We start from the raw sequence: 27,221 nt of genomic DNA on the forward strand, positions 1-27,221 counted from the left end.
ACCATGGTGCCTTCTGAGTCATCTCAAGGCCACTGCCATGTGAAAAGAGAAGGTTCTCTAACCAAAAGGTTGAGTAACATTTAATATATGGGTATGAACATTAAAAGAAGTGCTTACTGGTCAGTTTGGTAGCCAGACACCAGCAGACATTGCACTCTTAGGCCTCATGACTACCCCTGTTGCAGGTTTTCAGTATAGGAGATATATTCCCTCCCATGGAGTGGGCCTCCAATCCAATTAGAGGGCAGTTGGTTTCCCCATAACAGATGTGCCACTATTGCACCTGTTGGTTCATTTGCATGGCTGGCCAAGTTTAAGGCTTGCAGTGTCCACTGTTGAGTATCTTCACTGGTAATTTTGCTCTCTCTTCCATTGAACTGCATACAGCATAGCTTTTTCCAGCTTTCTGTCAATTGATCTACATGTAGGAGGTTTTCAGCTCAGTTCCAGCAGGATTTCTCAGTGACCTTACAGCCTAAGTGTGTGGAGTCTTAAGTAATAGGGTCCTACACTATTCCTCGTGGGAAACCAAGGGCCTTGGCAATGGCCTGTATTGTTTTGGGGCTATCAGGGACTTCTCTGGTGAACAACTCAAAGGAAGGTATCCCATCCCTGGCACTGAAAATTTTCTAGTAACAATCTATGGCTTCTGAGTGTTCCATTGTCCAAAAAAGTAGTTTTCCATCTGAGTGATTTATATCCTCTTAGATTTTGATTAGCCCTCCCTCCACCTTTCCTTTACTCAGTCTCTTCCCCTAACTTCACTTGGGCCTTTTCACCCCCATTAATCTGTTCTTCTACTTACATATATACAATACCATCCTATTAAGTTCCCCCTCCCTTCCTTTCTCTTTCCTTTATATCTCCTTTCTAGCTTACTGGTCTCTGCTACTGAGTTTTATTCCAACTCACATAGAAGTAAGATCCACATATGAGAGAGAACATGTGATGTTTGGCTTTCTGGGCCTGGGTTACCTCACTTAGTATAATCCTTTCCAGATCCATCTGTTTTCCTGCAAATTTCATAAGTTCATTTTTATTTTTTTTTTCTTTTCACAATTTTTATTAACATTTTCCATAATTATAAAAAATATCCCATGGTAATACCTCCCTCCCTCACACTTTCCCCTTTGAAATTCCATTCTTCATCATAGTACCTCCCCATCTCAATCATTGTACTTACATATATACCATACCAACCTATTAAGTACCCTCTTCCCTTCCTTTCTCTTTCATTTTTCTTTACTGCTGAGTAGAGCTCCATTGTGTAAATGTGCCACATCTTCATTATCCACTCAGGTTAGGGACATCTAGGCTGGATCCATTTCTTAGCTATTGTGAATTGAGCAGCAATAAGCATGGTTGAGCAAGTATCTCTAAGGTAATGACATGAGTCCTTAGGATATATGCCTAGGAGTGCTATACCTGGGTCAGATGGTAGATCTGTTTTTCGCTGTCTCAGGAACCTCCACACTGATTTCCACAGTGGCTGGACCAGATTGCATTCCTCTTTTTCCACATCTTCGCCAGCATTTATGGTCATTTGTTTTCATGGTGGTAGCCAGTCTGAGAGGAGTGAGATGGAATCTCAATGTAGTTTTAATCTGCATTTCCCTGATGACTAGGGATGTAGAACTTTTTTTAGATGCTTATATGCCATCCATATTTCTTCTTTTGAGAACTCTCTCTTTAGTTCCATAGCTCATTTTTCCCCAGATTTTTATTTTTAAATTGTTTGTTTTTATTTATTTGAGAGCAACAGAGAAAAAAAGGCAGAGAAAGAGAGAGAAAGGGCGTGCCAGAGCCTCCAGCCACTGCAGATGAACTCTAGACGCGTGCGCCCCCTTGTGCATCTGGCTAACGTGGGTCCTGGGGAATGGATCCTCGAACCTAGGTCCTTAGGCTTCATAGGCAAGCGCTTAACTGCTAAGCCGTTTCTCCAGCCCCAGGTTTTTATTATTATTAACATCTTCCATGATTATAAAAAATATCCCATGGTAATACCCTCCCCCCCCACTTTCTTCTTTGAAACTCCATTCTCCATTCCCTCCTCTCCCCTCTCCTCTCCTTCTCAATCAGTCTCTTTTATTTTGATGTCATCTTTTCCTCCTCTTATGGTCTTGTGTAGGTAGTGTCAGGCACTGTGAGGTCATGGATATCCAGGCCATTTTGTGTCTGGAGGGAGCATGTTATATGGAGTCCTACCTTTCCTTTGGCTCTTACATTCTTTCTGCCACCTTTTCCTCATTAGACCCTGAGCCTTGGAAGGTATGATAGAGATACTGCAGTACTTAGCACTGTGGTCACTTCTTTCCAGCACTATGATACCTTCTCAGTCATCCCAAGGTCACTGCCATCTGAAAAGAGAAGATTCTCTACAAAAAGTGAGAGTAGCATTAATATAAGGTTATGAACCTTAAGAGAAGTGCTTACTGGGCAGTTTGATAAGCATAGTATATACATTTAGCCAGACAGCAGCAGACGTTACACCCCTAGGGCGCATGACTACCTCTGTTTTAAGTTTTCAGTATCAGGGATGTATTCCCTCCCATGGAGTGGGCCTCCACTCCAACTAGAGGGCAGTTGGTTTCCACCATGATAGACATGCCACTATTGCATCCGTTGGCTCATTTGGCCTGGTTGACCAAATATAAGGCTTGCAGTGTCCACTGTTGAGTATCTTCACTGGTGGTATCTCTTTCTCCCATTGAACTGCATGTAGAATGGCTTCTTCCAGCTTTCTGTCAGCTGGTCTACATGGAGGAGGTTATCAGTTCAGTTCCAGCAGGATTTCTCAGTGGCCTTGCAGCCCAAGTATGTGGAGTCTTCAGCAATAGGGTCTTACCATTTATTCCTGGTGGGAAACAAAGGGCCTCAGCAGTGGCCTATAATGTTTTGGGGGTATGAGGGACCTCCGTGGCCAACAACTCACTGGAAGGTATCCCATCCCTGGCACTGAAAATTTTCTAGCAACAATCTATGGCTCCTGAGTGTTCCATTGTTCAAAAAGGTAGGATTCCATATGTTTTATTTATATCCTCTTAAATTTTGATTAGCCCTCCTTCCACCTTTCCTTTACTTCATCTCTTCCCCTGACCTCACGTTTGGCCTTTTCACTCCCATTAATCTGTTCTTCTACTTACATATATACAATACCATCCTATTAAGTACCCCCTCCCTCTCTTTCTATTCCCTTTATATCTCCTTTCTAGCTTACTGGCCTTGGCTACTAAGATTTCCTCCTTCTCACACAGGAGCCCAATCTTCTTTAGCTAGGATCCACATATGAGAGAGAACATGTGACATTTGGCTTCTGAGCCTGAGTTAGTATAATCCTTTTCAGCTCCATCCATTTTCCTGCAAATTTCATAACTTCATTTTTCTTTACTGCTGAGTAGAACTCCATTGTATAAATGTGCCATATCTTCATTATCTACTCATCAGTTGAAGGACATGTAGGCTGGTTCCATTTCCCAGCTATTGTGAATTGCATAGCTCATTTTTTAATTGGGTTGTTTCATTTCTTATTATTTAATTTTTTGAGTTCTTTGTATATCCTAGATATTAATCTTCTATCAGATGTATAGCTAGTAAAGATTTTCTCCCATTTTATAGGTTGCCTCTTTGCTCTATTCACAGTGTCCTTTGCCATACAAAAGCTTTGTAATTTCATGAGGTTCCCATGGTTGATCTGTGGTTTTATTGCCTGAGCAATTGGGGTTATTTTCAGAATGTCTTTGCCAATACTAATATGTTGAAGGGTTTCCCCTATTTTTTCCTCTAGCAGTTTCTGAGTTTCAGGTCTGTTATTAAGGTGTTTGATCCATTTGGATTTAATTCTTTTGCACACTGAGAGAAAAGGATCTATTTTCATCCTTGTACAGGTACATACTGGATTTATAATTTTTGGTGGAATTATATTATTTAATTTTCTTGTGTTTCTTACAGTACAATGTAGAGTTTTTTCTATTGGATTAATTTACTGCTTGGGATTTCCAATTATCAGCAGTAGTCTTAATTGTGTGTATTTGACGTTGCATATCTTTAGGATAGGAACTTAATGTTCCACATGTGGCTCTTATATTACTCCCAAAGTAACAGCAGAAGTGACTCTTAGTGTTGGGGTTGTTTACTATGTAAGTATTCTAGTAGGCTGGGTAGAGCAAAATAGGCATATTTTAAAATTCAGCTGAGCAATGTGCATACTCATTCAAAACTGACACAGGATTTATGTAAGAGTGGGTATTAAAACAGACAGATAATCTAACAAAGTCAAAGTCCCAAGGGTGTGTGTGTTGTCCCACACCCTTAATTCTTCTAACTGGGAGCTTCATATTTCTGGTCTGTAAAAGGTTCCAGGTTAGCCTCGGGCCAGATGAGACTGTGCCCCAAGAATGACTGAAGAAGACAAAGGCACTGTGATAATTCAGCAATAAAGGGTAACCCCAAATACAGCTTATTTAAGAATGGCAAAAATAGCCATTAATCAAATCTAACACATAACCTGCCCTTCCAGTGTAGACTGTGGGGCAGGTACTGACACAGGGTAGTAGGCTCTTTTAACTTTTGGGATGGCTTTGGTCTCACCTATGCTGCATGTCTGCTTAGGTTCCTCTTTTTAGTGCTGTGGGCTTGGCTAGGCTGACTGGGTTGGTGGGTCTACTACTCTGATTGCCTGTATTAGTTGTTGTGTAGCTGAGATCCCTTCCCCAGGTCTCCAGTGGTTTCTGGGTTGGTGGTTGGGGAAAGGGAGGCTGTAGAAAGTTCCTGAAGTTCTACCGGAGCTGTGTAGCTGGTCTCCATGATCTTCTTCCTCGGGAGCTGCTCAGCTCATTCCTGCTGTCTTCTCCATCAGGTGTTTGAGTTTGTGAGGAGGCTGGTGTGAGTGGGGAATCCCCAATCCTTGTTCTGCTCCTGCTGCTTGGGTGTGTAGCTCTTCCCAGAGACCCGGACTGGGACCGGTACTGCAGCAGGAGCTGCTTTTGGCTCTTTAATGCTTGTTAGAAGCTTTGGGTCTCTTTTGTTTCTTTGCTGTGGTTGAAAATCCCTTATGCACCTTCAGTTTTTTAATATGAGAGTATATTGTGGTGTCTTTTACTCCTTTATTATCTCTCCCATGCTGCCTTGATGTAGCTATTAAGTAGCCATCTTAACAGAAAGTCCCCATAGTGTGTTATAATTTTATTTCTTAAGGTATTTTCTTATTTTCAAACTGAGAGGGAGATAGAAGAGAGATAAAGAATGGGCATGCCAGGGTCTCCAGTTTATGTGGGTACTGGGGAGGCATCTCTTCAATCCTTAAATTGTTATTTTTAAACCTTGTCCAGGTCAAAGAAAAGTACTGGGGAATTGAACCCAGGTCTTTAGGCTTTGTAAGCAAGTACCTTAAACTCTGAGCCATCTCTCCAACCCTCAAATTGTTGTTTTTTAAATCTTGACTAGGTCAAAGAAAAGCACATGGCACCAAGTATGGGTTTACACTGTGCTGAAAGGGTACGTACTTAACCTTTCCTTTCTTTCCAGGTATCTGTCCTCAGAGAAAAGGATAGTACCTGTGTCTACAAGACCCACTGCCCCTGTGTCTAACTCAGGCCCTAGCACTGGGCTGGTCTCCTCAATGTGACTGCACTGAGCAGCAACCCACAGTGTTTTATAACTAGTACCATCATTCATCTCCAGAATGTTATCATTTTCTTCAACTTCAACTCCTACAGAGCATTATCCATCTTCCCCCATTGTCTCTTCCCCAAACATTGCCCACCACTATTCCACTTTCTTCCTTTATGAACTTGAGACTTGGAAGTCATATATAAGAGAAATCATACAATACTGTTCTTTTTTTTTGTTTGTTTTGATTTTTTTTTAATTTAATTTATTAGTTTTCTTTTCAGTAAATACAGGCAGTTTGGTACCATTATTTAGGCTCATCTGTGATCTACCCCCTCCCATTAGACCCTCCTTGTTATTGAAAATGGGTCGTGCATTGTGGAGTTAGCCCCCAGTTATTAGTATGATAAATGTCTCTGATTTGTTTTGATTTTTTGAGGTAGGATCTCACTCTTGCCTAGGCTGACTTGGAGTTCACTATGTAGTCTCAAGGTGGCCTTGAACTCACATGGATCCTCCTTCCTCAGCCTTCCTAGTGCTGGGATTAAAGTCATGCACCACCATGCCCAGTTTATAGTATTGTTCATTTATTGGCTTTCTTTCCTTACCTCCCTCTTTTCATTGCTCCTTCACCTTCTCCTCTCTTCTTATGCAAGCTTTTTTTTTTTCTTTGTTTTTTCGAGGTAGGGTCTCACTCTGGTCCAGGCTGACCTGGAATTAACTCTGTCATCTCAGGGTGGCCTTGAACTCATGGCAATCCTCCTACCTCTGCCTCCCGAGTGCTGGGATTAAAGGCGTGTGCCACCACACCCGGCTGTCTTCTTATGCAAGCTGTTTGAGACAGACTCTTCAAAATATATAGCCCAAAGTGGCCTGGGACCCTGTTTTTCCTCCCTGACTCTTATGAGTGTTGGGATTGCACATGTATGTTGTAGTTTGATTGAGGTGTACCCATAAATCTAGGTGTTCTGGATGTTAGGTTCCCAGCTGATGGAGATTCAGTAATTAATACCTCCTGGAGGCAGTGTATTGTTGGGGGTGGGCTTATGGGTGTTATAGCCAGTGTTGGGCACACACTTCTGTTGCTGTTGTTCACCTGATGTTGGCCAGGGGGTGATGAGCCTCTCTGCTCATGCCATCATTTCCTCCTGCCATTGTGGAGCATCCCCTTGAATCTATAAGCCAAAATAAAACCTCTTTTTTCCCACAAGCTGCTTTTTGTTGGGTGATTTTTACCAGCAATACAAACCTGACTGCAGCAATGTATATTACCCTATCCAGTTCTTCGGCCCATTTTAAATGGAATGTGTTCTCCTTCTCTCTTGCTTGTTTGCTTGGTTGGTTGTGGTTTGTATGTAATTTTAAAAGTATATTCTGGATATCAATCCTGTATCTTATAATTTGTAAGTCTGTTCTCTATTTTGGAGAATCTCTGAATTTAATGCCTAGAATTTTTTAGTTTTGGTAAAGTCCAGCCCTTCTATTTTTTTCTTTGTCTATTATGCTTTTGGTGTTATATCTATGAAAACATTGCCAAATTCACATGTTATATAGCTTTCCCATAGGTTTTCTTTTAAAAATGTTGTTTTTGTTTCCTGTCTGTATGTTGCTTTATTTCTATCTCTGTGTGTTTATATCTCTGTGGGTTTTTTAAAAATGTTCATAAATCATTGAAACATATGTATTATTTTTTCCCATTTTTAATTTTTCTGTAGGTAACCAGGGGGTGTTGAGATAGGGTCATACATTGTAGCCCAGACTGTCTTGAGACTCAGAATATAGCCCAGGCAGGCTTGTACTTTATGGATGGCAATCCTTTTGCCTAAGACTCCTATATGCTGGGAACTACAGGTATGAGCCACTGTGCCTGGCTTTTGATTAACTATGTGAAAAATATCACAGCTGGGCATGGTGTTGCATGCTATTAATCCCAGCACTTGGGAGGCAGAGGTAGGAGGATCTCCTGTGACTTCGAGGCTACCTGAGACTACATAGTGAATTGCAGGACAGCCTGGACTAGAGTGAAACCCTACCTCGAAAACAAACAAACAAGGAAACAAAAAAAGTATCATAGATACTATACCTCACATGTCTTCTAAAAACATAATAGCAGGGCTGGAGAGATGGCTTAGCAGTTAAGGCACTTTCCTGCAAAGTCTAAGAACTCATGTTTAACTTTCCAGGTCCCATGTAGCCAGACTCACAGTGGTGCAAGTCCACAGTGTCGCATGTGTGCACAAGGGGGCGCACGTGTCTGGACTTTGTTCACAGTGGCTGTAGGCCCTGGTGTGCCCATTTTGTCTCTGTCTCTCTGCCTCTTTCTCTCTCAAAATAAATAAATTTAAAAAAATATAATTCCATTGTCCATGCTGGTTGGGAATTGGGCATATGAAGCCTATTCCATGTGCACCCTATTTTGGAGTGATCCCTTCCTAGTTCAGGGCCTGAAAGGCATAGCATCCCAACCTTTTCCTTTTTAATTATGTCACATTGACAATTACAGCAGATCTCTTATATATATTGAAATTTGAAGCTTCATTATATATTGCTGATTTTATTGTTTACTTTGCTTACCATATTTTCTTTTATTTTTTTCTATTAATACATTGGTTCAACAGGTGTGTACCAATTTAGTATTGTCGTTATAAATTATCTTTCTTCTTTTGTCTCCATAGTACTGAATTGAAGCTGTTGGAAGAGAGAACCGTTTCAGTCTGCAAGTCTTTAGGTAATGGCACAGTGGAGAAGGAGACAGACATCTTTTTAAACATTTCTGTTAAAATTTTTGATAGTGTAGTATGAGTTAAACTAGTGATGTATTCTGTTTTTTTTTTTTTTTTCGAGGTAGGGTCTCACTCTGGTCCAGGCTGACCTGGAATTAACTCTGTCATCTCAGGGTGGCCTTGAACTCATGGCAATCCTCCTACCTCTGCCTCCCAAGTGCTGGGATTAAAGGCGTGTGCCTCCACACACAGCTGTGATGTATTCTTGATTGTGGTGCTAATAATAGCAATAGTTACTCTTTTTTCTTTTAGAGATAGTGAGCAGTAGTTACTTCTATTCATGGGCTACATTAATGCTGCTTGAAGTCTCTGTTAAGTTAGTACATATCAGTGTAGTATTCATTTAGCTCATGATTAGTTTGTTTATAGTCTTAGGTGAACCCTGCCAAGCCATAGGCACTCTTAGCTTGTTCTTCATAAAAATAATTGTTATGGACAGTTAGCATAGAATTTACCATTTGCACTGTGATTTGCCAACTTGACTGCTTATGTCATGAGTATCTTAACCATAAGAATCATTACCCATTCCAACATATTAGGAAGCCTCTCTATAATAACTTGATATGATGGTGAAAAGCATGGAATTGGGCTGTGACATAGGTCGGTGCATACAGCACTCGCTCATCCCTCAAGCTGGAGTATCTGAGTTTGATCCATGGACCCCTATGTAAAAAGCAGGAAGCTGTAATCCCAGCGCTGACTACATGATGGGAGTCAGAGACAGCATTTCCTGGAAGCTTGTGGTGAGCGCAGCAAAGCAACACTAGAGCCAGAGTCCAGAGAGAGAAACAACTTACCTGAAACTTGTCCTCTGACCGTAACATGTCTGTGCACTATGGCATGTACATATGCACCCTGCACTCACACACAAATACAAATGAATAATAAACTTCTTTAAAAGCATGAGATCTGGAATTTCATGATCTTCATTTTAGCTCTGCTGTTTACTAGCTGAATCTTAATTCCCACATATAACGTGACCTTGAGCTTTTATAACATAGGAAACAATATTTGTTCATATATTTGTGTGTGTGTGTGTGTGTGTGTGTGTGTGTATTTTTTTTTTTTTTTCAGGTAGGGTCTTGTTCTAGACCAGGCTGACCTAGAATTCACTGTGTAGTCTCAGGCCTCGAACTCATGGCAATCCTCCCACCTCTGCCCTCCAAGTGCTGGGATTAAAGGTGTGTGCCACCACACCCAGCCTGTTCGTATGTATTATGAAATAATGCTAAAGGGGCTGGAGAGATGGCTCAGCAGTTAAAGCGTTTGCAAGCAAAGCTAAAGGATCCTGATTTGACTCTTCAGGACCCATGTAAGCCAGATGCACAAGCGGTGCCTGTGTCTGGAGTTTATTTGCAGTGGCTAGAAGTTGTGGCACACCCATTCTCTCTCTCTTTCTCATTCCCTCTCTCCCTCTTTCTCTCAAACAGATAAATAAAATATATTTAAAAAAAGAAACAATGTTAAAGTACAGTGATTGCTCACACTTGTTATTTTTATGTTGTTTTAGAGTTACTCCATGAATTTACATTTAGAAAATATCATTGAGAGCACAGTTAATATTTATATATTCAATTGAGATTATATCAGAAATGTGTCATTAAAAATACTTTGGGGCTGGAGAGATGGCTCAGCAGTTAAGGTGCGTGTTTGCAAAGCCTGAAAGCCTTGGGTTCAATTCCCTAGGACCCATGTAAATCCAGATGCAGAAATTGGCCCATGCATCTGGAGTTAGTTCACAGCAAGAGGAAGCCCTTGGCGTGTCCATTCTCACTCATACTTTCTCTTTCTTTCTCCCTCCTTGTAAATAAATACTAAGTAACAATATGAAAAGTACTTTTGTGCCAGGTGTGGTGGCGCACGCCTTTAGTCCCAGCACACGGGAGGCTGAGGTAGGAGGGTCACTGTGAGTTCAAGGCCACCCTGAGACTACGTAGTGAATTCTAGGTCAACCTGGGCTAGCATGAGACCCTACCTCAATCAACAACAACAAAAATACTTTTGACAGGACTGGTAAGATTGCTCAGTAGTTAAAGGCCTGACAGCCTGGGTTCAGTTCCCTAGTATGCATGTAAAGCCAGATTTCACAAAGTGTATATGTGTCTGGAGTTCATTTGTAGTGGCAGGAGGCTCTAGCATGTCCATTATCTCTCCTTCCCTTTTTCTCTTAAATAAATATTTAAAAAACAAAAAACTTGACAGGACTTGGGAGATGGCTCAGTTGCTAAAGACCCTTGCTTGCAAAGTCTGCTGGCCCAGGTTCAGTTCCTAGCAGGATGCAAAATGGCACACGCTTCTAGGACTATAGAGGCAGAGCCAGGAGAATTCAAATCTCTCATGGGCCAGGTAGTCTAATATTTATTTGAAGTCTTGCCATTTGGTTTTCAGCAGCAAGAGATGCTATCTTAAAGAAGGTTGTGCACAGACACCTCCATTTTGTTCCCTGACCTCTATAATGCTCTGTGGCTTGGGTGTGCACACCCACCCACAGATTCTTTAAAAAAGATTAGTTATTTATATGTGTGTATAGTTATTTATATGTATATGTGCAGGGTTACCACTGCAAATGAAGGCCTGTTTGGCTTTACCTGGGTGCTTGCGGAATTGAACCTAGGCTGGCAGGCTTTGCAAGCCAGTGCCTTTAACCACAGAATTATCTTCCCAGCCTCATAAATAAATATTTTTGAGGTGAACAAAAGACATAAGTTTGTCATTTAAAAATAACACAGTTGGGCTGGAGGGATGGCTTAGCGGTTAAGGTGTTTGCCTGCAAAGCCAAAGGACCCAGGTTCAGTTCCCCTAGACCCATGTTAGGCAGATGCACAAGGGGCGCACACATCTGGAGTTCATTTGCAGTGGCTGGAAACCTTGGCACACCCATTCTCCCTCCCTTCCTTCCTCTCTCTCTCTCTCTCTCTCTCTCTCTCTCTCTCTCTCTCTCTCTCTCCTTCTCTCTTGACTCTAATAAATAAACATTAAAAAAAAAAACAACACAGCTCAGCCTAGGCTAGAGTGAGACCATACCATGAAAAACAAAAGAAAACAAAAATAACACAGTGGTATAGCTAAGATTAAAAAAAAATCATTCCAATTTAAACTGGGCATTGGGTGAGCTTGGGAGGTGGACACAAAGATCAGGAGTTCACAATGTATTTGGGTATTAGGGATTGAACTTGGGTCCTCATGCTTCAGTGGCTAGCACTCTACCCACTTTACCAGGGGCTATCTCCCAGCCCCTGACATTTGCCTTTATAAATGATATGATATGCTCATTTGGATTTCAGTTCTTAATGCTAACTTTTAAAATCCTCTTTTTCTTCCTTGCAGTTGAAAACAATCCTCGAACTGGAAATTTTGGTGCCCTAATTAAAGTCTTCCTTTCTAGAACCAAAGAACTCAAACTTTCAGCAGAATGTCAAAAGTAAGCTGGCTGAATAAGTTATATTAACTTTATATTTAGTAATATGATGACAATATACTGATTGTTTGAAAGCCTCATGAAGGAATTACTCTCTTTATTAAGGGAGTAAGGTATGAAATTATACATTCTAGAATTTGGTTGAGTTCAACATTTTGGTCAATTATTAGAATTATTTTCCTTAAGATTAATAATGATTTAATTATTATTTGAATTAAATTTTTAAGTTAATTTTTGCCTTAGCATATAAAATAATGGATTTTATTATACCATGTTCATGTCTATCATTGTACATGTTTTTATATATATAATGCATCAAATATATAATACAAAATAATGGGTATATATGTAACGTGTATATAATGTATGTGTATTTTGTCTCTATACTAGTCTGTACTGGTCTGAAACTCACTGTGTGGTTCACGCTAAATTCAATTTTATTGCAGTTCTCTTGCTGTAGCCTCCAAAGTGCTGGGATTTCAAGTGTGAGCCACTGTGTACAGTTCTTACGAAATGTTTTTTTCAAGACTAGTCTTTTTATTTTAATTTATTTTTTTATTTATTAGAGAGAAAGAGACAGAGAGAGAGAGAAAATGGGGCTCCAGGGCCTCTAGCTGCTACAAACTCCAGATGCATGTGCCACCTTGTGCATCTGGCTTATGTGTGTCCTGGGGAATTGAATTTGGGTTCTTTGCCTTTGCAGGCAAGTGCCTTAACTACTAAGCCATTTCTCCAGCCCAAGATCAGTCTTTTTAAAAGGTTCTACACAGCCTTTTTCCTAAATAAATCATATTGAATCCAGTTAAAGTTTTTCTATGACACATCAGTAATACAAATAACAAATACTGCATTGTGTTGCTATTAATGCTGCACTTAAAATTTTAGTTATATATTTGTATATTTTCTATGTTACCATAGGTTTTAGCACTTTTCTCTTGAATTGTATTTATGTGGGACAATTATAAAGTTAAGACCAAAGAGTTGTGGATGGGAAGTGGCTCAGTAAGTAAGAGTCTTTGCTTCTAAAGCATGAGGCTTTGCGAGGGCCTGATTTGCCCAAGTTTGATTCCTTAGCACTCATGTCAACATTTGAGCATAGCCATGGATGCATGTATTCTCAGTCCTGTAAAGAATAGAGATTTGAGCTATCACTGTTGCTCACAAAAAACTGTAGCTCTAAGCCCGGTGTGGTAGCACACGTCTTTAATCCCAGCACTCAGGAGGCAGAGGTAGGAGGATTGCCATGGGTTTGAGGCCACCCTGAGACTACGTAGTGACTTCCAGGTCAGCCTGGGCTAGAGTGAGACCCTACCCCGAAAACAAAACAAAACAAACAAAACCCCCCCAAACCCTGTAGCTCTGGGTTGAGAGACTTATCGCAAGGAAACAGTGTGAGGGGTGATAGGGGAGGACACCTGATGCTTCTTTGGCCTCTGCATATCCAAATGGGGTGCACACATGTCACACACATTCCACAGTACACACACACAAACGTGCGTACTCACAGAGAACAAAAAGTGAGTAGCAATCATACTTATATACACAGCTATTTCTATTAAGTATCTTTTGTGTCTAAGTTATACAAATGAAATATGGGGTAAAGTGCACTAAGTATTACTTGCTCAATGTAATGGAAAGATATGGACATTGTTATATAGGTAGGCTAGGCAAAATTACTCACAAATTGTAAAGATGTCACAAACTATGAATAAAGTGATCTTGCTTATGGATAAATACTGATTCTTGGGTAATTTTGGTTTTTCCTTTCTAGCCACATCTTCATTTGGCAGACACATAATGCCCTGTTTATTATTTGCTGTTTGCTGAAAGTATTCTTCTGTCAGATGTCAGAAGAGGAGTTACAGCTTCATTTTGTATATGAAGACAAGTCCCTTGGCAGCTATGGTAAGTACTGACTGAAGATTTAAGCGTGTTCTTAGAACAGCTGGTATAACAAAAAGGGCTCGGATTTGAGACTAAAAGTATAATTTTCAAAATTCTATTTTTCCTGTCTAAGCTTCCATTCTTTTTAATAAGAGCACCAATAAGAGTAAACTGTTATTCATTTGACTTCTTCATGCGTGAAAGAAAGAAGTTTAAAAAGTAAAACTTGAGAATTAAGTATAGTGACAAATCTATTAACCTATTAAGAAAAGAGTTGAGCTGGGCATGGTGTCACACTCTTTTAATCCCAGCACTCATGAAGCAGAGGTAGCTGGATGGCCGTGAGTTCGAGGCCACCCTGAGACTACATAGTGAATTCCAGGTCAGCCTCGGCTAGAGTGAGACTCTACCTCTAAAAACCAAAAAAAAAAAGAGTTGAATCTAATTTACATTCATGATGTCATGTAACAAATTATGATTACCTGCTTACATGTTGTTAACATAAAATTTTAGCTTGCCAGAAGCTGTAGGTAATTTTTTTTATTTGGTATTTATTTTATAACAAAGCTCTTTTAGCTAAACAATACTGGAACGTTATTGACAGTGAGCTGCCAAAGAGATGCAAAGGAGAAAGAATATTTAGAGAAAGCCCAAAACCTTTAATAAGCTGCTTTTTTCCATCATTGAGCCAAGTGGCCAACATTGTCTTAGTACAAGATTTGGAGAACACATGGTTTAAACCTGCTTGGGGTCTGAGATCAGGGATTTTTCAGATGCTCTCTAATGTTCCTTATATGCACCATTGATTTCCTTCTGTGTCCACCAGACTAATAAATATCCAGTGAGTTGTCTTTTCAAGGTTAAGGTCTCACTGTTTTGGGCATGTGTAATTATTTTTGTCTCAGTCTCACATGTCCTTGGTTTAAGATTTCTGCCTCTGATCCCTAATGTAAGCCCTTTATGATTCTTTATGAACTTCCTACAATTTATAATGCTTTAATAACATTAATTCTCCAAATAATAGCAATGGGAAAAATAGGACATCATCGTGGAGTAACTAAGAGCATCAGCTGATCTATGAACTGAATTAGCCATGTGAAAGAAAGACTGCTTAGGAATAGCTAATACATAGTAGCACACATTGTTTAATGGTTGAATTTACCTAAAGAGAGGACCATTTGGGACAGTTGGCTCATTACAGCATGCAGCATTTTCCTTTATGGTAATCTGTTGTAATACTGCTGTGATCATTTGACGTTTCCAGCAAAGCAGTCTTCATGAGAGTTGTGGGACTGTTGGTAGCTCTTAGGTTGTAATCTAAATTTTTGAGTATTTTGTGTTTGAACATTTTCCTGTGGGCTATACATGATGTGGTGGCAGATCATTAAAGAGAGTTTATATATCACTGTAGGGGCTGTGCTTTCCACTCTTTCAAGCCTTTCAGAATTAGTTAAAGGAACAAAGCCAGCCCTAGGCAAAACTGGGATACACATTGTTTCCATTGTCCTTTGTCCTCAGTGCAGCTTTTCTTCTCTCTGGGTGCCAGTACTCCATTGTTCACAGAGGAGTACTGCTGTTTATCTTTTCTCCTGTGTCATGTATCTCACACTTGAGATCCATAGAGTTCTAAGCCTGTTGCTGGTATCTGCAAGTACTTCAGATGTCTTGTTTCTCTGCTTGCTGGTGCTGGCCATATCTGTTTAGTCTTAAACTGAAGCCTTCAATGGGGATGGGCACCTGACTCTTAAGGAGATCCAGTGCCAGGTGCCTTAGCCTCCTTCGTGGTTCTTGGGGTTCTTGGCTTCAGGAGGGCTCTCAGGTTCAGATTCCTTTCTTACCACTATTGGAGGCTTAGTCTGCTCCTAGCAGTGTTCTTTAGTACTGACATTTGTCCTCCGCATTGGACTACCTTGTTGTACAATATTTAATTCTGGATTGAGGTTGTTTATTTGCTTGTGGCCTGTTGCTAGCACTCGGGAGGCAGAGGTAGGAGGATTGCTGTGAGTTCAAGGCCACTCTGAGACTGCATAGTGAATTCCAGGTCTGCCTGGGCTAGAGCAAGACCCTACCTCAAAAAACAAGACAAAAACAAAACAAAACTATACACACACAGACGTACACACACACACATATTTTTAATGAATAAATATTTTATGAGAGAGAGAGAAAGAGAGAGAATGGGCACAACAGAGCCTTCAGCCATTGCATATGAACTCTAGACGCATGTGCCACCATGTGCATCTGGCTTAGGTGGGTTCTGGGAAATGGAACCTGGGTCCTTAGCTTAACAGGCAAGCTCCTTAACCCCTAAGCCATCTCTAGCCCACAAGTATTTTTTTTCCCCCCATGTGTGTATGTGTGTGTATATACACGTGCATGAGTGTGCATGCATGTGCCATTCCTTAGGGTCTCTCTCTGGCCAGGACGAAACCTCACCACGTAGGCCCAATTGGCTGGCCCAGGAACCCTAGGCATCACCTGTCTGTCACCATTTCCCCACTGCTGGGATTACAAGTGTGTTTCCCCACAACATGCTTTTTTTAATTAAAAAAATATTATTTAGGGCAGGAGAGATGGCTAAGCAGTTAAGGTGTTTGCCTGCAAAACTAAAGGACCCAGGTTTGACTCCCCAGGACCCATGTAAGCCAGATGCACAAGGGGGTGTGCATGTCTGGAGTTCATTGGCAATGGCTTGAGAATGGGTGCGCCCATTCTCTACCTGCCTATTTCTATATCTCTTTCTTCCCCAAATAAATAAAAATAAAATATTAAAAAAATTATTTAGCTGGGTGTGGTGGCACATGCCTTTAATCCCAGCACTTGGGAGGCAAAGGTAGGAGGATTGCCTTGAGTTTGAGGCCACCCTGAAATTACATTGTGAATGTCAGCCTGAACTAAAGTGAAACCCCTACCTTGAAAAACCAAATACACACACACCTAGACACACACACACATATGTATTTGTAAACAGATAGAGAGGGAGAGAGAATGGACATACGAGGGCTTCTTGCCAACTGCATACAAACTCCAGACTTGTGCTACTTTGTTCATCTGTTTCTTTTTCTTTTCTTTTCTTTCTTTTTTTTTTTTTTTTTGGTGGGTATTAAGGAGTTGAATCTGGGCGAGTACGCTTTGTAAGCAAGTGCCTTTGACTGCTTGAAAGAATCTATTAGAGGCTGAGGTTCCCTTCCCAGCCATGCAGTCACAAGGCCATCCTTGCCCAGTTCAGTGCTGATGGTCTGTCTTCTTTGGAGGTTGACCCCAAAGGCCTCTCTTCCAGTGTGAGCTTTAGGCCCGGTGAAAAGCTGTGAGGGCCTGGCTTCTCGGGAGCCCATAAGTAGAGAATAAAGCATCTTGATTTGGCTAGTAGAAAGCCAGCACTAGGACTTTTCTTTCCTTCAGATTAGTGGATGTCATTCTAGAGAAGATGAACCAAAACAAGGAGAAGATTGATCTGTGGTGTCCTCAGGGAAGTAGCCTGGAGCCCCTGCTTGGCACTGTGCTTCTGTATGCCAAGCTTCCAGTAGGCCTTTGCCTCACTGGCAGGTAAATGTAGCTTACATAGAGAAAGGCAACTGATTTATAAAAGATCATAGCCAACAAAGGGAAAAAAATCATGTAAGTTAGGAAAGTTGTGTAAAAAGACTTAAAAATCCTTAACTGTACCTATCTAACAGCCAGTTTCCTTTCCATTCTCTGGCTCAAAGCCATTTTGAAATTCCCTCCAGGCATTTGCCCTTGAAATCCATGCTGTTTTTGATTTGCTGGTGTCTGTGAAACTGCCTTTCTTCCCCTGGCTGAGGTGCTCTCTCTGCCACATCAGCCCAGTTTTACCCTCCTCCTCTGCTTGAACTTGTAAACCTGAGATGTACAGTGAGGACTCAGTGATTTTTGTTTTGTTTTTTGAACTATATTTTGTAGTATTTATTTATTGACGGGGAGGGATGCACCAGGGCCTCTAGCCACTGTAAACAAACTCCAGAAGTATGTGCCACCATGTGCATCTGGCTTACATGGGTTCTGGGGATTTGAACCTAGGTCGCTAGGCTTTGTAGGCAAGCACCTTAGTGGCTAAGCCATCTCTCTAGTCCCTGTTTTATTTTATTTTATTTATTTATTTATTTATTTATTTAGTTTTGGTTTTTTGAGGTAGGGTTTCACTTTAGCCCAGGCTGACCTGGAATTCACTATGTAGTCTCAGGGTGGACTTGAACTCACAGCGATCCTCCTACCTCTGCCTCCTGAGTGCTGAGACTGGAGGCGTGCACCACCACACCTGGCTTGTTTTATTTTTTTTAATTAAAGATTTGTTTTTATTTATTTATTAGAGACAGAGAGAGAGAGGGAGAAAGGGAGAGAGAGAATATGTGTGTGAGAGAGATTGGGTGTGGTAGGTCCTCTCTCTGGTCACTGCAAATGAACTCCAGACACATGTGCCACTATGTGCATCTGGCTTACATGTGATCTGGAGAATTGAACCTGGGTCCTTAGGCTTTACAAGCATGCACCTTAACTGCTAAGCCTTCTCTCCAGCCCCCCCTGTTTTCTTTTTATACAAAGTTTATTGATGTAATTTCATTAGTTATAGGTAAGCAATGCAAAAAATATATTCAATAATGGAAAAGAACGACCAAGAGAAAAAAGTTAACATATAAGAGGGGCAGCCTGTATAATACTGCAAGACCTTCTCTCTCTCTCTCTCTCTCTCTCTCTCTCTCTCTCTCTCTCTCTCACACACACACACACACACACACACACACACACACACAAACATATTTAAGACTTATAACTGCTGTTTGTAGAAAACATGCCTTTGGGAGTATTGAGATATTCTTTGGTTTTGTAATGTAGGCTTGTTTATAATATTTTTCTCTTGTCTTGCTTGCTCTTTCCTGGGTGCTACCAGTAGAACAAAGCCAGTTAAACTACTTTAAGCATGCTTTATGATCAAACCTAGTAGGTTAGTATTATTCTTTAGGGTAATAGAAACATTTTGGTTAGACCATAGTAATTACAGTGAATCAGAATTATTGATTTAATTGAAATGACATAAGATACATGCTTATAAATATAATATAATAAAATGTAGGTCCAATTCATTTTTAGAAAGGAATGAGTCCATTTGCTTTTCTTCTTTTTTGTGTGTGTGTTTTTCAGGTAGGGTCTCACTCTAGTGCAGGCTGACCTGGAATTCACTATGTAGTCTTAGGGTGGTGGTTTTCTTCTTTATGATAAATTTTTGTAGGCATTTTAGAATTTGTTAATTAGATGTTTAATATTAGAGTGATTTCAGTGTCAATATTAGCAATTAAAACTGGTAACAATATAGTTTCCTATGATTTTCTGAATATAAGTTTATAATAAATATAATGTAGTTATGTGCTATCCTTTATTTTATTTTTATTTTTTGTTTTTTTCAAGGTAGGGTCTCACTCTAGCCTAGACTGGCCTGGAATTCTCTATATAGTCTCAGGGTGGCCTTGAACTCACAGCGATCCTCCTACCTCTGCTTCCCGAGTGATGGGATTAAAGGCGCATACTACCACACCCCACTCTTACTATGTTTTTTAAAAAATCTTTTACTTATTTATATGTAACTAGAGAGAGATAGAAGAGAGGCAGAGAGTGGGTGCTCCAGGACCTCTAGCTACTGCAAATGAACTTGGTACATGTGTTACTTTGTGCATCTGCCTTTACATGAATACTAGAGAGTCCAAGTTGGGTTAGACTTTGCAGGCAAGTGCGTTAACCACTGAGCAATCTCTCCAGCCCTATTTTATTTTGTATGTTTCTTTTGGAGTTGTCCTTGTTGGGTACTGAGGGCTATTCTGGAGTTTACTGTGTAGTGCAGGCTGGCTTTGAACTCAAGATCCTCTTGCCTCCGCCTTCCAAGTGCTGGGATTATAGGCATACCAGCCATACCTGACTGTGTCTCCTATTTTGAAGAAATCATTTTTTTTTTCTGAACTTTTCAGGCACTTTGTTAACTCTGGTTTTGGAGATGTCTCTGCTCTTGATTAAGTATTTAGTATTTGTTTTGGCACGTGTAGTTTTTGGCAGCATTGAGGAACTAGCACTTTGATTTTCTGAATATAAGGAGAGCAGCAACAATTAGTTGTTGGTCTTTTAACATTCCTTTTAATAAATGGCCCATATTTTGCTTTATTCTGACTGTTACTTTATTTCCAATAATCAGTAAGTACTTTTTCATTTTTATTCTTTTTGCTCTCTCTGTTCTTTCCCTCCACCCCCTTTTTTTTGGCGTGTATTATGTGTGTGTGGTGTACATGTATGTATGTGTGGATATGCCTTTGTGTGGATGTCTGTGCTCATGTGTGCATGTGGAGGCCAGAGTCCGAGATCAAGTGTCTTTCTTGTTCTGTTGAGGCAGTTTCTCACTAAATTAGGGCTCATCTGTTAGGCTAGTCGTAAGCTAGTCAGTTTGTCCCAGAGATCCCCTGTCTATCTCCTGATCCTGAGATTGTAGTTGTTGTGCATGTGGGTGCTGTCTATCCAAACTCCAGTCCTCACACTTGGCTTGACAAGGGTTTTACCTACTGAGCCATCTCCCCAGCTCCTTTCCTCCTATTCTGATGAAAGGCATTTGATTAGGACAATGTTTTGCTATTGCTTCTCTTCCTAAGGATAAAGTAAAAGTGACATCTCAACACATTGTCCTGAATGGGTGCTCAACAGCAGGAATGAATAGGAATAGTAGCTTGGTCTTGGGTATGGGTTAGTAGAGCTGGAAGGGATCTTAGAAGGCATCTGATCTGCCCTAGCTCCTTCCTCTAGTGAAGCTCATCATGATCAGAGAGGTAGGATAGGGCTTTACAGGGAGATTTTAGTGACCTTTACTATATACTTCTAACAGTAATTGTGTTTATGTATTATTGTAGGTTATTTGTATACTGGATACTTAAAAAGTCAAGAAGCCGGGTGTGGTGGCACATGCCTTTAATCCCAGCACTTGGGAGGCAGAGGTAGGAGGGTCGCCGTGAGTTTGAGGCCACCCTGAGACGCCATAGTGAATTCCAGGTCAGCCTACGCTAGAGTGAGATCCTACCTCGAAACCCCCCCCCCCAAAAAAAAAAAGTCAAGAATTTCTAGTATGTGTTGATGAGTATGATAGTTTGAATGTATGTTCCTCAATACACTCAGGTATTCTTATTAAAAAGCTTGTCTTGGGTTGGAGAAATGGCTTAGCGGTTAAGGTACTTACCTACAAAGCCAAAGGACCCAGGTTGAATTCCCCAGGACCCTCGTAAGCTAGATGTACAAGGTGGCACATGTTGTCTGTAGTTCATATACAGTGGCTGAAGGCCCTGACGCACCATTCTTCTCCCCTCTGCCCCCCTCCCTCTGCCTCTATCTCGCAAATAACTAAAGTAAATAAAAAAATAAAATAAGAAGCTTGTCTCCAGCTTCCTGGATGGAGGAGGGGTCACTGGGGGTGGCTCCTGGAGGTCTAGCCCTAAGATGTCACTGGGGGTGATCTGATTTCTCACCTAAGGTGTGCAGTGTGTTTGAGATCTGCCTGGACTCCCTGCTCTTCGGTTGTCAGTGTTTTGCTCTTGTGGTGTTGGTGGAGGTTTATCTCTTTGCTTGGGGTCTGTGACCTGGACCAGCTTCTTCCACCATTATGGAACTGCCCCAGGATCTGTAATCCTGAATTAAATCCCATTCCTCCCATAAACTGTGTCTGGTTTGGAGGTTCATTTCAGCAGCATAGAGCTGACCACAACAATGAATGTATAATATATTTTGTATTTAGGATGTTGGGTGAGATATGGGTTAGTTGACTGAGTTTTCCTTCAAATTTCATATAGAAACAGCTTTAGAACAATTTTTGATTATTTTTCTCCTTTTTTTTTCCTTTGAGAGTCTGAATTTGTGTTCAGATGTTCACATATACAAAGACCTGAACATGAGCATATACACACACAAAGATGAATTGAGGGTAAGGGCTGCAGAGATGGTGGTGCAGTCAGGTTCGCAATGCTGATAGAAATCACCAGACCAAGTGCAGTTTTTGGGAAAAAAGGATTTATTTTAGCTTACAGACTTGAGGGGAAGCTCCATCATGGCAGGGGAAAATGATGGCATGAGCAGAGGGTGGACATTGCCCCCTCACCAACATCTGGTGGACAACAGCAATAGAAAAGTGTGCTAAACACTGGCATGGAGAAACTGGCTATAACCCCCATAAGCCCACCTCAACAATACACTCTCTTCTGGAGGCCTTAATTCCCACATCTCCTTCAGCTGGGAACCTAGCATTCAGAGCACCTAAGTTTATGGGGGACACCTGAATCAAACCACCGCAGATGGTTTAGCAGTAAAGGCTTTTGCCTGCAAAGCCTGAGGACCCATGTTCAACTCTCCAGGTCCCACATAAGCCAGATGCACAAGGTGACACAAGCGTGCAAGTTCACACATATGCACAAGGTGACACATGAGTCTGGAGTTTGATTACAGTGGCTGGAGGCCCTGGTGTACCAAATCTTTCTGTCTGTCTCTCTCACTCTTGCTCTCCCTCTCATAAAAAAGGGGGCCCAGTTTGTTGGGCTAGCCTAAAATAAAAAGAATTGAGGATTATTTGCAACTTATAAATGCTGCTTAGAAAATAGTGCAGTATGAATGATTTAGGGCCAGACTTAGTGAATGGTCAAATCTTGTTAGTCCTCACATAATAGTCTCTTTAATGTTCACTTACTTACTTGTATATTAGCCCAGGAACACAAATAAAAGGTTCTGAGAATTTTTTTTTTTTTTTTTTTAGTGGATAGACATCTTCAAGATAAGCTAGAAATTGCTTATTCATTTAAACAATTTTTTTAAATACTTTATTTGTAAGGCTGAAGGAGGGAGAGAAAGAGTGAGAACAAGAGAGAAGAGAAGAGAAGGAGAAAGAATGGGCACACCAGGGCCTCTTTCCACTGCAAACGAACTCCAAATGTATGTGCCACTTTGTATATCTAGCTTTAGGTGGGTTACTGGGGAATTGAATGCAGGCCATCATGCTTTGCAAGCAAGTGCCTTAATTGTTGAGCCAACTCTCTAGCCCTTAAAAATATTATTATTTATTTTAGAGAGAGAGAGAGGCAGGGAGGGAGGGAGGGAAGGAGTAAGGAATGAAGGGATATAATGGTCTTGTCAGAGCCTCTTGCTGCTGTAAGTGAACTCCAAACATGTGCCACTTTGTGCTTCTGGATTTAGGCCGGTACTAGGGAATTGAACCTGGGTTGGCAGGCTTTGCAGGCAAGCACATTTAACTGCTGAGCTGCCTCCCAGGCCTCACAATTGCTTGTTCTTTGTGTGAGCATGCATGCCAGTAAAGGCCTTGGATATTGTTCCTTAGGCATTGTCTACTTTTTATTTACTTATTTTTTGAGACAGGATGTGTTGTTGGCCTGGAACTCACCAAGTAGGTTAGACTGATTGGCTAAATGAGCCCCTGGGATCTTTCTGTCTCCTCCTTTCCAGAGCTGTGATTACATAGAAATGCTACCACACCTGCCTTTTTTTCTTTTTAAAAGTGAGTTCTGGGGATCAAACTCCAATCCTCATGCTTGGTGCTGACTGAGCCATCTCCCCAGCTAGCAATAGATTATTCTGTGTTTTTTTTTTTTTGTTAAACCTTTGGCCTTTAAATGTTATATTTTACTAGTATGAAATATATTTGTTATCACCTCCATTATTATATTAAATTAATTAGAGCTATACCTTTTCCTTAATTGACTCAGCTATAAACTTGGCCATGGTCAGGGTTTGGGTGGCACATGGAAGTGAATAGAGAATCTTTGCCACTGTTTTAAAGTTTAAACATTAGATGTAGCCAGGCATGGTGGCACACACCTTTAATCCCAGCACTTGGGGGCATAAGTAAGAGGATCCTTGTGAATTCAAGGCCGCCCTGAGACTAAATAGTGAATTCCAGGTCAGCCTGGGCTAGAGTGAAACCTTACCTTGCAAAACCAAAAATAATAAAATAAAAAAAAAATAGATGTGTTTTACAGCCTCTGGAAATGAAAAAAATCCAATCAGATGCCATCTGGGTCCTGAGCCCTTGTTCTCATACTTTCCAGAAATAAAGAAATATATGCTGGCTGTTTGGCTGAACAGGGATAGGTTGTTAAGATGGAATTTGATCTGAAATACTGTTTAGGGAATTAGCAGTTTTTTTTCCTGTCTGTTTTGTGTGTGTGTGTGTGTGTGTGTGTGTGTGTTTGGGGGGGGGAGAGAGAGAGAGGGAGAGAGAGAGCGCGCGCGCGCAAGCAGTGGTGCTCCAGGGCCCCCAGCCACTGTAGTCAAACTCCAGATGCATGCACCACTTTGTGCACATGTGTCACCATGTGCATCTGGCTTATGTGGGATCTGGAGAGTTGAACATGGGTCCTTAGGTTTTATAGGCTTAACCTTAACTGCTGAGCCATCTCTAGCCCAGAATTAGTGACTTTTTTGGGGAGGTTCGAGGTAGGGTTTCACTGTAGTTCAGGCTGACCTGGAATTCACTCTGTAGTCTCAGGGTGGCCTTTGACTCATGATGATCCTGCTACCTCTGTCTCCTGAATGCTGGGATTAAAGGCATGCACCACCATGCCCAGCTAGATTTTTAAAAAAAATTTTTTGTTCATTTTTATTTATTTATTTGAGAGCAATAGGCAGAAAGATGCAGATAGGAAGAGAGAGAGAATGGGCGCGCCATGGCCTCCAGCCACTGCAAATGAACTCCAGGTATGTGCGCCCCCTTGTGCATCTGGCTAACGTGGGTGCTGGGGAACCGAGCCCTGAACCGGGGTCCTTAGGCTTCACAGGCAAGTGTTAAACTGCTAAGCCATCTCTCCAGCCCCTGGCTAGATTTTTAATGTTCTTAATTGAGTCTGGGTCGCTACCTTCTGTGGACAGAGTCAAGGAGCTGTGGGTCAGCAAGCATGCCTTGTGTGTGTGCCATATGCCAACAGTCAGGTTGTTTGGAATAGTCTGTTAATTCAGGTTAGGTTGGGTAGCTGTGAAAGTGAGAAGAATTTCAGTTAGATCTCCTTGTTAATGTGTAGTTCAGAGATGAATGTTTCGTATTCCCTTGTTCTCCTACTCCCTTCTTCTGTTGGTGTTGGAGACTGAACCCAGAGCTCTTGAATGCTAGGCAAGGGCTCCACACTGAGTCATATCCCCTACCCTAACTCTTACTTTATTTGCTTCACTAGTTGAGCCAAACCATTGCTTCTTGGAGTAAGATTTAATGGGGTTGTTCTACTTGAGTTTTGCGATGCATTCTTTTTAGCCTTGATCCATGGATTTATGTAGTGTAGTTTAACATTCTCTTCAATATTTATACTCACTTCTCAGAGGGTTAACTATGCCATCCTATTTTGTGGCAAGGCAGCATTTCTCAGTGATTTCTGAATACCAGATAATACTGCGGTTTGGAAGAAATTGCTCATCTCTTTTTGAGACTCAAACTACTTTGGCAGTTTTTAATGTAACTTCCTGATCTGTATTAGATACCCACGTTCAGTTCAGCAGACATGTGTTAAATGCATATTGTGGTCTTCCTCTCAGTATTGTGAAGGATGGGCTCCAGAGAGTCCCCTTCCCTCTTGGGTAACAAAATCCTTAGGTACTACAGTCCTTTAGTGAAAATGCTATAGTATTTACATTCAACCTGTATAATCCTCCCATGCACCAGAAATCCTCTCTTGATCACTTCAAGATGTAACACCGTAAAAACACTATATAAATAATTGTTATACTGTATTGTTTTTAGGGAATAGTAACAAAAAAGAACTCTGTATGTGTTCAATGCAAATGTAGTCCCCTTCTAGTGTTTTTAGTCTGTGGTTGCTGAATACACAGATGTGACATGTAGGGATATGGAGAGCTGAGTATATGTGCAGACTCTTGTTAGTCATTACTCTCAAGAAGTGCAGAGTCCAGTAGGGGCCTGCCTGGATGTAGACAGAAAATGGTTATACAATGTATTAACATATACAATGACAGTTATGCACAAGGTGTAGATACTTTATTTAAGGTGAGGCAAGAGAACTGAATTTAATGAAGGCATAGAGAATGGGAATGATTCAGGTGGAGGGTTGTCATTGTGGAAGGTATTCCAGCAGAGGCAGTGTTGTTGAGGAGGTATTAAATGGCATGTAGCATATAGCTTGGGATAGGCACTGTGAAGGAAGTAATGAAGGAGGAAGGTAGAAGAGTACAAGGCTGTGTTTGAAGGGTCTTGGCACACTGTATTGTGCAGCTTGGAATTTTTTTGTGTTAGTCTTTAGTGTAAAGTAAACAAAAAAATTGAAGCTAGGAGAGTGAAAAGAGAGAGTTCATTTGGATCGTTCTAATACTAACATGGAGTTTGAATGGAAGAGGAGTGAAACTGGAGAGGCAAACACTCAATCAGGAAGGTTTAAAGATACATAGATGTGAGATTTGAGTTAGTCTTCTTGTTTAGTTAGGCTGAGATGATGAAATAATGAACAAAAGCATGATGAGTGAAGAAATGAGGCAGTATTAGGTAGCTGGGTGTGGTAGTTTGTGTCTATAATTCCAGACTGAGGTAAGAGGATCTCCAGTTCAAGTCCAACCTGGGCCACATATTAAAATCCTGTTACAGATAGTCCCTCCCTCCCTCCCTCCCTCCCTCCCTCCCTCCCTCCCTCCCTCCCTCCCTCCCTCCCTCCCTCCCTCCCTCCCTCCTTCTTTCTTTCTCATTCATTCATCAGAGAGGTGAACTCTAGTGGAGAGGACTCATTACAGCAGGATGAGTAGTAGTCTGGTGTTGGCATTGAGTTACTTAGTCACCATAAACTAACATAAAGAAATAAAGTGGATTTGAAGTGTTTGGAATGATGAGTTTGGTTTTTAGTATGTAGAATTTGAGGTACAAAGGGATATAGCCATAGATAATTGGACAGAAAACAGGAAAACAAGATAGAAAATAGAACTGTGGATTCAGGAATCACTAGCACATAAATGGTGATTGGTGAAAGAGAGAATAGAGAGTCAAAAAACTCAGGGAAGTTATTCTGATGAAGTAGATACTGGGAAGAAAGAGGGACAGAAATAGGTTAGAAATAAGATGTTTTAGGAACAGAGGAAATAATCTCATGAAAGTGTAGGTTTCATTAGTGCCTCAAACCAGAAGTCATATGTAGGCTTAGGAAAGTTGAAAGTCAGAGTCACTTAGCTATAGCATTCTGAGACAGGAACATTTCTGCTGGAATAGTAATTTGCATCATGTCCTTATATATACTTATTCTGTGCTTGGAGAAAGCTACCTTACCTTTGGCTCTTTGTAATGACATGGTTAGCTTCTCAGTGGAATTCAGTCTATGATCTGTGGTTCCTTTGGGCTCAGAAGAGGTGCTTTGATGTTTGTCAGAGATATCAAGGGCAAGGTTAGATATTTATTGCAGGGAAGGGTACAGGTCTGCTACCCTTGCTTCAAATGAATCAGCTAAAGCAGCTTTATTTTCTTTTAAATTATTTCTTACATTTGACTTTAGTATAAAATTTCATTA

At 40.9% G+C, this 27,221-nt stretch overlaps 1 protein-coding gene across 3 annotated transcripts in view; it reads left to right on the top strand.

The window, feature by feature from the left end:
* Window positions 1-27,221, top strand: part of Dym (dymeclin) — a 522,785-nt gene that overhangs the window by 93,424 nt on the left and 402,140 nt on the right. For all 3 annotated transcript variants that reach the window (XM_045142835.1, XM_045142833.1, XM_045142834.1), the window contains exons 3-5: window positions 8,283-8,335; window positions 11,718-11,811; window positions 13,580-13,713. In XM_045142835.1, the coding sequence (XP_044998770.1) occupies window positions 8,283-8,335; window positions 11,718-11,811; window positions 13,580-13,713 (281 nt within the window). The remainder of the gene's footprint in view (window positions 1-8,282; window positions 8,336-11,717; window positions 11,812-13,579; window positions 13,714-27,221) is intronic.

This window comes from Jaculus jaculus, chromosome 2 (genome assembly GCF_020740685.1).
Source record: "Jaculus jaculus isolate mJacJac1 chromosome 2, mJacJac1.mat.Y.cur, whole genome shotgun sequence".
In the NCBI taxonomy this organism is placed as follows: Eukaryota; Metazoa; Chordata; class Mammalia; order Rodentia; family Dipodidae; genus Jaculus; species Jaculus jaculus.